At 35.4% G+C, this 13625-nt stretch overlaps 1 protein-coding gene across 1 annotated transcript in view; it reads right to left on the bottom strand.

The window, feature by feature from the left end:
• The window catches only part of HCN1 (hyperpolarization activated cyclic nucleotide gated potassium channel 1), a 193712-nt gene that overhangs the window by 41556 nt on the left and 138531 nt on the right, over nt 1–13625 (bottom strand). Inside the window, exon 5 of the mRNA XM_053932652.1 lies at nt 1589–1735. Within this exon, the coding sequence (XP_053788627.1) occupies nt 1589–1735 (147 nt within the window). The remainder of the gene's footprint in view (nt 1–1588; nt 1736–13625) is intronic.

Raw genomic sequence — 13625 nt, 5'->3', positions numbered from 1 at the left:
ATAGTTCCCACACTTTTCCTGTCCCACAAGGCAGATTCTGGTAGTACATTCTCCTCTTGGCATTTCAAAAGCTACTGAGGGGAGCCACAGTGTAAACAGGGAGTGGCAATGCAGAAGCCAGGGCCCTCTACCTGCATTCTAAAACACAAACTTAAAATATAACGGAAGGCCTCAGACTACACCTATGTGAGGGAATTAAGTAGGTTCAGGATCTGGAACTTAGTCCTGGGCTATTAAATTGTTAGAACAATCATGGTTTGGCCTGATTTTGACTTTAAGCAAAGGCCAATAATTCTGGGCAGCACTCACCATTGCCACTTGACAGTTTGTAGGAGGGACGCTACTATGAGACTTTCACAACAGAGATGAGGATAAACTGTGACTTGGCAAGGCTTTGTTTCTTTATGGCTATTTTAAATATGGAACTTGATTGATTTTGGCAGTGGACTGTATGACATCTTTCTCCTGCCATCAAAGTGCAGGATTCAGTAGTACAGAAAATCCTCCACAGACCTCTATTCTCCCTTTATCCCTCAAAACTTGAATAAAACCCTGACCAACCTTCATCTATCTATCTTTCCAAAAGTACAGGTGTCATGTTGTGCTCTGTTGGATGTTATATATAAAATATACACAGCCATATATATATATACACACATATGTATGGACACATAATCAGCACCACTCCTCCAAAAGCAGAAGATATTAAAAGGCATTACTTCATAGCACTGAAAATTACACAGATTTCATCACATACCAGACTGTTCCACCCTTACGTTTCTTGTTTCCTTTCTCTTTTCCTTGTTTATGCTTTCTTCCCTCTGAGTTTTTCAGCTTGCTTCTTCTCTTGGTTTTTTTTTTTTTTGGTCTTCTTTCAGTATAAGATATCAGCCAACATCTTTGAGGAAGTCATGCATGAGCACAATCCAACAGAAGACTGTCTGATTTATATTCCCATTAAGCAGCTACTTCTGCTACCACAAGATGCTACCTTGTCCCACACCAGCAAAGAAAATTCCAACTGCTTCCACACATCACAGTAAAGCATAAGCCCTAAAACTGGAATACAGACTACAGTTTCAACAAAAGAGATTTTTTAATGCCTTGTATATATAATATTCCAACTTCCTCATCTCAAGTAAAGACCACCTTTACCAATGATGCTACTTTAGAAAATGAAACAAAGTTGCTTTGTGGTGACTTTCCGTGGTTTTATCTGTATAGATGTATGGCTAACAAGTAGGGAGAGTAGAGAAAGACTTTCACCTAGGATCATTTTAGTCCAGCTGATCTCTGTTTTAAAAAGTGGCAGAAAAACAGGAATTTCAGTCAACAATAGGGTGTTTTACTCTTTGGCAGGATTTTATCCTTTGACATTCTTGTGTCAGTGATTGACAGACTGGTCCTGAATAACGTAGATCCTATTTCTTTGTGTCAACCTAATATAAATTTAATTATCCTGGTCATCCATTGACTATGGTAAAGAAGATGAAATGTTATAGAAGGTAAAGAGCATTTCAACACAGAAACAGCAAAGACAAGAAATTTTTTCCTAGCATGAAGAGCTATTCAAATACTTTAATCTTACCTCCCTGAGAGGATCATTGAGCTCATTCAAAATATTTTCTTCATCAAAGATCTTGCCTTGGTAGCGATGCTCATAGTAATCATGGATCTTCTGGCGCATTTCAGCAGGTAACTTGTGGAATGACATGTACTGTTCCACTTGTTTGTACTGTCAGGATAAAAAAAAAGGGAGAATTAGAAAAAAACATCAAATTTTTGCTATCTAAAAGTACCTACAAAATACAAATTCATTCACATGAATGTCCACTTAAGCTCTACATATTTTATAAAGATAACATTTTTTTCACATATCAGAAAACCCTCACACAAATATAAATTAATGTAATATTACTCACATGACAGCATATCTATAAATTACAGAAACTACCTTTAGCAGCAATGCTAATATCCACATGAATATATAAGTTTTAGAAGCCAAACCCTCATACTTCTCCTATGTTTCCTAAATTCCCAGCCATACAGGAGCTGTAAAAATACACCAACGCAATTTTTAGCTCATGCAATAGACAGGAAAATTGTACACAGTGTTTAGTCTGTAGTACTGCATTTGGGGAGAGCTGAAGTTATGAAATTTTAGAAACTGGCTATGTTGTATTGCTAAGCAACATATTAATGTTGTGTATGCTTACAAAGTTAAAACCTGGGGAGATAATAAAATACAAAACATTCCTTATGAGGGATGAAGAGAAGAGAGAGGTAAACTAGAAAAATACGTGTGGGATCAGGAAACAGAAAATGTAGGAAGAAAAAGATACCAGGATCCCGGAGACTAAGATGAGCTCACTTCATTTACCCTGTACTTTGGTGTTTTTTTTTTTTTTTTTTTTTTTTGGTTTTTTTGTTTTGTTTTGTTTTGTTTTGTTTTGTTTTGTTTTGCTTTTGCTTCCCTTTTTCAGAAGCATTTTTGAATAGCATAATTTTCAGAAAATAATGTCCCGAATCAGCATACTCGTAGTGTACTAAACTACATAATAATCCAAGACCCACAGAATGGACAAGTTGTCTAAAGTGCAAATGGACAAATCCACCAGAATAAGATTTTTGCCCCTCAGAGCCCCCATCCTTGTCTCAGCTGAAAAGGATAAGGCACTGAGGCAGAGAAGGATAAATCCCCTCTCAGGCTGAAAGGTGAGTTAAAACTTGGCAAAAACTTGATTCACAAATATAAACAGTCTTTATTTCTTTTTTAATAGTTATTTCATGCTTGATTAAGGAATCTAAATTTTTTCCAATGAAAAAGCCAATGAAATCCTAATTAGGATTGGCACCTCTGTAGAACAATTAAGCAAATGTATAATGTACATGCCCTCTTTGTGAACTGCAGCACCTATCCTTTAACTTACATAATTGAAGACTATTCTTTCTTTTGGAATTGAAATTAGCTTTTGCTTTGCAAAGTGGCAAAAGATTAGATGAGGCCATGTGTATAACATACATTCCAAAAATACGAGGAAAGTAATTTTGCATGGGACTATTTAACAATGTACAATGAAAATGTTAGAGTAATTTAATCCCTGAACAGCCATTTTGCCCCTCTGCAGTAACAATTCTTCACCCACATCCTTTAGATGTGTGATTTGCTTGCTTGACATTGGTTTCTGATCCGATGTGAAGAAATTTATCCATACGTTGTGGATTAGAATCAGACATCATCACTGTGGCCCCTAGGACAGAGGCTGCTCCCTCTACACAATCTTATTCACACACAAATGTGCTTAAGGAACACTAATAACAAATAATCCTTGCTAATAAAAGAAATACATTCATTCTAATGTATATTGCAAGCAAGCTGCAGAAGATTTTTATATTAGAATGACCTTGAAATACAGAAAATTCGAGCTACAAGGAAATTGCTTGGGCAGCAATTTCCACTGCTGCCTTTCATTAGTGCTGCTATTTGAATGGGGACTTTCTCCTGCACCAGCAAGCTATTTTCTTTAACAAGATTTATGCTTACACATGAGACTTTTAGGGAAAAAGAAAAAAAATAAAATTAGTAGGAATGTACTGCTTATCACTGGTGTGTTTCCAAGTGTTTTCAAATTAGTAATCGAATACAGAATAATAGGCACAGAATATTATCATCCTTTTCTTTAAAAATCTATGAAGAAGTTAAAAGCCTTCCACAATTTCCAGAAGTTTGTAACCATCTAATATAATATCAAGATCCCTTTCCATATCTAAATATCTGAGCCTGTGATTGGGTAGTATACTATCACTAGTATACTAGTATCACTCATTAATCAATATTTCCCTGATATTCTCAATGTGTGATTTTGGCTTATTTTCTCTATCATTCACTGCTCTACTACTCCTTTCCTGACATTCTGTTCACATTACCTCAAAACTTTTAACTTGCCCTCTTGTCCAGGAACTGATATCTTTCATTAACTCAGCACAAGAAATAATTACTCTTTCAATTCTTCAGAAAAGTAAGCTCACATTGTCATCCTGCCACATGTTACTGGCAATACTGTGGGTATTCCAGATTAGTTACCACTGTGGTGTGTCACATGCTAATTACAAAAATCATACTGAAATGAAGACACAAAGAGAGCAAGATTAATATGGTCTCGTTAATTTTATGTAGTAAACCAGGAATTTGTCTAAATTAATATTAAAGAGTATTTTCTTTGTGGATGCAGATATCAGATATCAATATCAGACCACAGATATCAATAATGGTTAGAAATAAATATAAGTATAATTACTTTAGCGTAATTATACTGGGCTTTATTCCTGGGGCTGTCTTTATGCATTTATACAAAAATGCAAATAGCTTTAAGAGAACTGAAATATTTTCTGGAAAAGATAAAAGATGTAAAAAAGATTTTAAAAATTTCATTAGTGTTTTAAATCCCCTAAAAATATGATCATTCAGTAGCTTCTTGATTTTTCTAAATATAGTTTTAGATCTGAAGTGGACAAAATTGTTGGTAAAGTTAAATTTTGTTAAAAAATGATCTTTTAATCCTACTTAAAATGTCTGTAACCAATCCTGAGCTATCCATATTTGAACTTGCATTTTTATATGTGAGAAAAACAATTTCTTTCTAATAATTCTCCTCATATTACACTGCATCCTCTATCTTTTCCCGTCTAGACTTAAAATTTTAATTTGCTTGCTCCTTTGTTTTGGGGTGGGATTTTTGCTACTTTTCTTTTCCTTTTTTTTTTTTTTTCCTTGTTTGCTTTATTCAGAAAATAGATGTCTTAATCCCACATTCATGATAACAGCTCTGGTATTTATAGCATTTATGTAAAAAAACTTTCAGAGCCACAGTAAGCCCTTTCAAGATTTACTTCCTTCTTTTTTTTTTCTATTTCTGGCTTTTTGTATGTCATATGAAAAGCACCAGACTATATTCAAACACAAAAGGCTTTCCTAATCCCCTGCTTTTTAGTTTCTAATTGCCTTTCCATCCTTGCTCCTGCAGGTAGCACTTGAATTTTCCAGGAAGGACTATTTAGTAAGGGACTCTACGTGTGCACATCTAAAGGGATGTGCCATAACTGTCACAAATACGTATTCCTGGCCTTTTCAGGACCATTGTATGGAGTAAGTACTGTGTTGCTGACCACTCAACAACTATGTTTTTTTAATGAATATTGGATTGTTTGTCCTAAAGTGAATATGTATATTAATGTGATTTATATATTGCATTGCCATAATTTCAGTAATTTATATAGGCTTTATATTCATCACTGAAATGAAAATGCCCATACATGCTACAAAATTGCTGAAATAGAAACAGCTAAGCGGATTTCAAAGTTTAAAAGTAACATTCCACAGATTTTAATGCAAAACACCACCCAGTAATATTTGAATCTTGCTGTTTCAGATATAATTTTATTCATGGCCTCTTTGTATGTAGCAAAATTCTGCTACTGGGCTCCTCCATCAAAAGGTGAAGAGTATGGCATCAGTTATATGGGGTCCATGATAGAATGGGTTAGGAAAGTACAGTTATCCTTAAAAAAATAGGTATGGAAAAAGGCAAAGGAGAGGAAGGACATATTGTGCATAACAATTTGCAATTGACACAGGAAAAAAATTTTAACATTAATATACTGTTAAATCACAGTACAGAAAAGAATCCCAGTGGAACCAATAGAACAGAAACCTGAATGTTGATATTTCACAAGATATTTTAGTATATATGTTGAGCCTACCAGATCCTTCATAAAGTTTTGTAACTAACTAGTTGACCTTTTTAGCTGAAAAATTTCTTGGAGTCCTAATAATCTTTACAGCTCAGCATTCTGTCCTTGATAAAATAAATGACATAAATATTTGAAAGTCATGAATAATATCAATTAAAAAACATGAAACTAATTACCTTCATGTGCCTGGAACTGGTCACACCTGAACTACCTGAATACTTTTCAAGCAAAAGTGCCAAAGTCAGATTTTTCCAAAATGTCAGCACTTAACAACTTCCATAACTAGCTAGTTTTTCAAAGAACCTAGGCCCCTGTACCATCAGTTGAAAGTCTAGCTTGAACAATAGGCCTTTTGCACTTCATACAATAATTTTGTCCTTGGCAATAAAGCGTTACTTCTAAGAAAGTTTCCCCCAAAAAACCAAGCAACTATAAATAGCATTTTATTGAGATTTATAGCCAGTCAAAGCTGTATCTTTGCAAATAAAAAGTTCAATGAAATGTGGGGGGAAAAAAAATAAAAATCCTATATACTGATTGCAAATGTAAAAGAAAGCAAAGATCATTTGTGAAGTCCTTCTACTGAATCAAAGAAGTTCTGTCCCACAATTTAGATGCAACAAATCCATCAGTACTCTTAAAATGGTTTAAAAATACTTACATACCATGTATGAAAGAAGAATCTTTCATTAGAATAATGAAAGATTAAAAAGCATTAAAATAGCAGAAGATTTAACTCACTGAGAAGGAGTAGAAAGATAAGGGGGAATTTGATCAAGATGAAGCCTTTCTAAGTAACAAACATACTGCTTCAAGAAGTTCAGTGATCTTATATATAGTTCTGAACCTTATTTTAAATTTTAGTCTAAATATATCCAGATGCAGTTTAAATCAACTAATGTTAGTACAAAATTATCTAGCTGTTTCAAAAGATTCTGTCTCTTGGTATATCTCTCTGGAGTGTTTATAGCAAATTGTGTCTTTTACCAGCTTCATGCAAGTAGTTGATTCTGCCTTTTGTTCAGATCACAGCATTTTTGTTCACACCACAGCATTTTTGTTCAGAACTGGCCCTCTTTTTCATCTGCTCTAGTTTGAGTTCATCTTTATCCAACTGCAATTACTAGAATAGTACATAATACTTTAGAGGATGTATCACCAGTTTGTAGTTCAGACTGATTTCTTTCTCATCTATTGACAAGACACATTGAAAATGTTGTTTGCAGCCATTTTATGAGCAGCTTCAGCACTTAGATTTCTCATTCTCTCCTTGCCACTTACAGTTACTGGGCTCTTCATCTCCCTGTTTGTAACAGCAGCTTATTACTATTATTTTATCTCTTAAAACTCAGTTCATTCTATTTTGATCTTTCTGTAATAATAGCATCTGAAGCTTTATACCACCCTAACCAACCTTTATACCTACCAAACCATTATTTAGCACAAGCCTAATGGCCTACCATGCCTTTAGATATTTTTCTACCACACAATCACAAATCAATTAGGTTGGAAAAGACCTCTGGGATCTTCAAATCCTATGACTATGGTCCTAATCCCAACCTATGACTGAACACCACAATGTCAACCACACCCTGGCACTGAGTGCCACATCCTTAAACAACTCCAGAGACAGTGACTTGACCACCTTCTTAGGCACCAGTCTATTCCAATGTTTAATCACCTCTTTTGTGAAGAAATTTCTCTTGAAGTCCAACCTGAAACTCCCTTGGGAAAGGTTGAGACTGTCCTCTCACTCCAGCTTGGATCTCAAAAACTTGCAATTGGGCCAAAATAATCAAGCTGGGGTGTAGACTGGCAGTAGCACATGTGATAGCAAAGAAAATTGCTGTCCTTCACCAGATTTACTTGTGAGAGAAGAATGAGGCCTATATAACCTAAAGCAAATCAGTTTTGTGTAGGCGACATGTTATGATGTACATAGCAAGTATCTACACAGAAGAGATCCCAGAAACATCCTGTACCTCCTAATACATAAATGTACTTAAAAAGTTTTTAGTACTGATTAAACCCATGATTCAGGTGACTGACAGTTACCAAGCATTTAAAAAAAACAGCTGATCTTAATATGTTTTCAAGCAAGCACTGAATAAAATGGGCAGTCCAAATACTTTTATAAGCATTCAAATAGCTTTTTAGAGGTAGCTTGTTTCTACAAACACATTTAAAACATTAAAATACAATTTTCCAGTACTTTTTAATCCCTATGACAGCTCATTGGCTTTACATCTCAGAAATTATTGATATCAAAGTCTTTTTTCTCTCTGCTATTGTGCTGTAAGGCCTTGAAACAAATTGAAGGAACTGAGGAGCTTTGACTCACTTCTTGTCCTTCACTTTGCTGAGCTCAGGGTTTTATTTTCTGATTACAGATTTTTATTTACTTTCCAGTGAAGAAAAGGGAGAAAATCTTTCTGATTTTCAGAAGGACTGGGGGGAAGATGGGGGAAGAGGCCAAGGAAATAGTTTTAAAGCACATAGACTCTGAATTTAACAATTTGCATATTCATGAAGATTTAGGCCCCTCATTTCTCTGCAGGAAGTACTAGACAGATGAATTTTGAGGAAAAGAGGGAAGGTTCAACAGGGATCCCATGATACAGAACAGGAGGGACGGTATTTGCAACAACTGTATAGCCAAATCCAGTATAATATTGAAGCTACCCAAAACAAAATGCAAAATGTTGTAAGGCAAAATAACATTATGTTGGAGTTTTGTTGCAGGCTTTTTGTTTGTTTGTTTGTTTGTTTGTTTGTTTGTTTGTTGTTAATGGAAAAATAACTTTCTTGAAGTGTATAAAAGTTAATGGTTTTTATGGAAAATTTTGCTTTGTGGAAAGTGCGCTTTTTATTAAAAATATCTGTCTCCCTCTCAGGCAGCACTAATGCTCAGCCCTGGAGATAGCATGAGCTGTATGGTCAGGGACTGAACTGAACAGTGATCACACATTTGCAAATTGCAGAAGGGGAGAAGCTTTGTCATATTAAAGGCATGACAGGTTTTCTTCCTCTCTCAAAATTATTCAAATGCATGGTGGACTTCGAAAGTGAACAATCAGGGAATTACACAAACTAATAAATATTCAGGAAGCTTCAATTTCTAGTTAAACATTAAGCATATAAAAATAATATTCTGGTTTACAATTGACAGTAATGTATACTACATTTACATCTGGCATTCAGCTGTTGACTTTTCACTCAAATTACATTGAGGAACAAATTTTTAAAATAAACAAGCTGAAGTTTCATCTGACCAAAAATTCACAGGCAGTTAATTTTTTAGCATAATATCTAGATTTCATTTGTTGATTTTTTTTTCTGCCCAGAAGGATAACTTCAAGTGCAATGAGTGACTACTGAAAAATTATAAAGGAGAACAGTTTTTCACCATATGAAAAAGAAGTAATATCACTTTTTAAAAACAATCTTTCAGCAAAACATAGTTTTTAAGAACACAGGAATAAGATTTGCAAAACACTGTACAAGATCCCAGAATGAAATAATTTCCATTTAAAGACACTATTTTGAAATAAAATGTGCACTTTAAGAGCACCTACTTTGCTACAACACTTTATAAATGGCTTCAATTAAATTCTATTCTATTATGCAATACTATTTAAATGGTACATAGAACTTACATTATTCCCCCAAAAAGAATGTGTCATTTCATATGGCACATATCCCCCTTTCTATGGTATCTTTCTCTCTCATATAAAATAGTGAATTAATTTGCTTTTTCACTCAAGCATTTGAAAAATTTGATACTAGATTGTTAACAATCTCAGTAGTGCCAACTCCCTGAGTGTACAGTTGGATGTCTGAATATCACATGATACTGCTTTGCTAAACAAATAATCTAACCCATATAAGTAAAAAAATATCTAGAAAAAAAACCTAAGGCTTCTTCCAGGAAGAATTTGAATAATATTAGATAATCATAGACACCAGGCTATAATTTTTTTCTGTTTGCAGGAACTTCCAATCTAACATCCTAAGTGGGTTCTGTGTTAAAATAATTTTAAAAGACATTAAGGTGTAGATTAATGGGAAAGGAATTAGAATTGTATAACTAGTATTTATTAATGGCTACTTAACAAATTTTCAATTTTTCTTGTCACATTTATTGTGAGAACCTGGTATTTTTCTCTTATTTAATTCCTTAACATGTCACCAGCTACAAGCATTACTCTTGACACATAGTGGTGTAAATGAGGAAAAACTGGTATTCCTGCTCAAAAAAGATGGGCAACCCATATTTCCAGCCCTGCCAGTGTTTGACTGTGGGAATCTGGGCAGGGCATGTAGCCACTGCAGGATGGTTACATGCCTTCTCTCTGTCTGATACTGCACACCATGCTATTTAATAAGCCTGTCTTCTGACTGCAGCCATTGTCAGCCTCACAGTCCAAACCAGTTTGTGTGCCTTGACTCACAGCTAAAGACCCACACAGTAATAAACTGGGTCTGCTGCTCTCTATTAGCTGTGTTGATGACTCTAGCCTGGAGCTCAGCTACCAGCAGCCAGAATAAAGTGGAGAGCATAATCACTGATCATCTCTCTTCTACCATAAAGGACTCCTGCCTCACTAACAAGGATTCCTTATTACTGCAAGGATCTCACTTCATGTAAACACAAGGACCAGCTGCCCTTGGGCTAGAACCTAAATGATTTTTAGATTACTGAAGGATAGAAAGGAGAGAAAGGCCAATAACACCTTCCCAAGCTAGAAAGAATTCTGGATAAATATTCCTAATGTGTTTAAACTCAATGTCTGTTCAATTTCACCTGCCATTTAAAAGCATGATCTTCAGTAGCTGCTAAGATGCATTTCCTATTTGAAGTGCTCATTCTCTTCCAAAGAACAGTTTTTTTTCACCTGTACAGGAGTACACTTCTTCATTCTGTCCTAATATTAAAAATAATCTCTTTAGGCTACTGCTTCATATGTGCTACACGGCTTCAGCCAGTTTTCAGGCACTTGGCCATAGGGGCTTTTGCTCTCCAATGGAAATTCAACCAGAAATCAGGAAACACTGCCCCTTGAAGGGTTACTTTAAGTTTGGTGTTTGTATAGTTCATCCTTTTTATACTCCTTTTCGTCCTTTCTTTGACTGGTATTATTAGGAAAAGAAATGAAGGTTTTGCATGTTGAAATATCTCCATGCTTCAAATGGGGACAAGACTCCAATTCCTGTCCCTCTCTTACATGCTTCCCCAACCACACTGAAAAAACAAGCTATTTCCATTTTAGAAACACCTCTTGTTTATGCATGGTCCTCTGGCATACAATGGCTATTCATGTGCCAGCTGAATTTTTTACCTGACCACCAAAGCACCAAAGAACAGACACTCTCTAATGAAATACTTGGTCAGACCTGAAGTTAGCAGTAACTTTAACTCACAGGATGATTACCTGGGATGATAACTCAAAAATGAGTAAGCCCAGATGGCTCTTAAATGACCAGAAATCTGTCTGTGTTCAGAAAAGACACCAAGCAGTACACATGGCAGTCAAAGATTTGGTTATCTTATTTTGGTGGTGGCAAAGTAATAAGCTCACCTGTCCATCCCACAGTCACTGAAAGCTGAATTTATTAGGGCTCAAGAGATATTTCTACAATCTGCTTTCTTTAGTTACAATCTGCTACTTTAGTTAACATATAGATATTTCCATGTAAGGAAAAACCATTTATAATCAAACAGATCAAGATGAAATTTAAATATTCCTACTGAATGGCATGTTAATGGTAAATTCATTTTTATAATTCTTTATCATGAGATGGAACTGATTTGTTTAGCCGAAAAGCTATCATCTGTTTACCATCTATTTTTCACTAATTACCCCCCAAAGAGTACTGTTGCTTACAAGAATGCTTTAAACTGTCATTTTACTTACAAGCAGTAATTAAACATTTCCCTTCAATTGCCACAAAATACACAATCTCTTATTATTGTTCCTTTCAATTAGTGTAATTGAGAAATTAATTAAGTTATAGGGAGATTTCTGAATAGGATTTGTTTTCTTAGACTGTTTCTTATCTTTCAAAAATTTGATTTTTGCTGCTTTAAAAAGTGAAGCAGCATGAAAACCAGGATCAGTTCCTCTCTTCACAGAGGCAATGACAGGACTCTGATTTAATGAAATAACAATCAGAGCCCCAAGGCATGAGAAGAAAAACATCTCTCTTGGTGAAACTGTAACAAGTCTAAGGCAAGATGATTTTCTTTCTTGACCAGAAATATACTGTGAAGATGACAACTTATTTAAAAATATCAGATATGCTGTAATGGCCTCCTTAGAGTTGCCAGTTTTGAAGTGAAATTTAATACCTACCTTGCCATCTCACACAATAATTTTCCTTACCTTTTAAAGAATTTTTTTCTTTTTCTTTTTTTTTTTCTTCCCCTTTTCTGAATTTACTTGGCCAGTAAAAATAATATATATTAAAATAAGTGCCTAGAGGGGAGGAGCAGGAGACAAAAAGATTTATTCCCCAGACAAGCAGTCTAGGGAAGCAAAAGGGATCAGTTCATCTCTGCTGGGTCACTTCAGTTCAGTTCTGGGCACAAGCAGAATTTTGTGCAGCTCCAGGATCCACAATGGGGACATCTGGACCTGGGCACTGAACACACATTTGTCAATCACCTATTTCTATTCCAATGCAAGTTTTTTGAAGATGTGTGTTAATTCTGCTTATCAGAAGCATTGGTTTCCTCTGGCCGCGGGCTGATCCTGATCCTGCCGCAGAGAGCATTGTATAATGCTAAATTCTGTGTGTCCCACAATGCCTTTAGCTGAACTGGCCTGCTTAGTTGTGAGCATCTCAACACAGCAAATCCAGTTATTCCAAGAAGCAAATTGAAGTAGCAATTTAGAAAAGAAATACAGAAAAATGTATAATTAGGTTGAAATTGTGTAACTTTGTATCAATTGTTTAATAGTTGCAATGAAAAGAAGAAGAAAGAAAGTTTTGTTAACAGTGTAATTGTTACATCTGCTTGGTGTTGTGCCAACAGCTATGCCACTAGCAACACCAGCACACGCAAGACAGGAACACTGGCACAATACAGCTGCTGATCCTGGTAATTTTATCTCTGATAAAACCTAATTATGGCTTCCCAGTTCCTTTTGTATTAATTAGAGAAAAATGCCAATTCATCAAAAAGAACTTTCTTTTTTAATGCACCCATTTTCACATTTTTCACTTCCATGTCAAGATACTTGCAGGCCAATAAGTTTATCGTACATGGGAAAGCCTGTTCAAAGCTAAACAGAGAAACAAAGAGATTCTTCAGTAAGTAAAGTTGCTCTGTTAAAGGATGTATTGCTTTTCTTGACCTCTGATCAGAGACCCAAAACTGGCCTTCCCCCATTTCACAGCAGTGTCTTAATGATGGGGAAATGGTTCTTCTAGGCTGGGCAGGGCATCTCCCAGTGTCTTTGTATTTGTCTATTACCTGTGTATCAAGATAAAGACAGAAAGTTCTCTTGTCCCTCATAAGGATAAAAATATTGATGTAGATGATCACATTTCACCTTGCTTTTCCAAGAATTGCATAATCTCTTACATAGAATTAAGGTGGTGAGAAGCACAAAGAGTCATCCCAGGCAGATGCTACTCATGGGGAAGAAAAGCCTACACAGGGTCATTGGCTGCAATTCACCCACCTCCCTGCAGGCATTTCACATGTAAACACCTGAGTCAATGTCAGACAATGAAGATTTTTTAAGACCCATAGGAGCTTAAAGGAGACCAGACAACCTCTGCTCTGAACAGGTAACCTCATCAATACTATTTTTACTTTACGAACTATTGTTTAATATCTGCAGTGTGAAACCTTGCATATTTTATTT

The sequence above is a fragment of the Vidua chalybeata genome, chromosome Z (genome assembly GCF_026979565.1).
Source record: "Vidua chalybeata isolate OUT-0048 chromosome Z, bVidCha1 merged haplotype, whole genome shotgun sequence".
Lineage (NCBI taxonomy): Eukaryota > Metazoa > Chordata > Aves > Passeriformes > Viduidae > Vidua > Vidua chalybeata.
The sequence above is the reverse complement of the archived record's forward strand: the minus strand, read 5'-3'. Positions and strand labels throughout refer to the sequence as shown.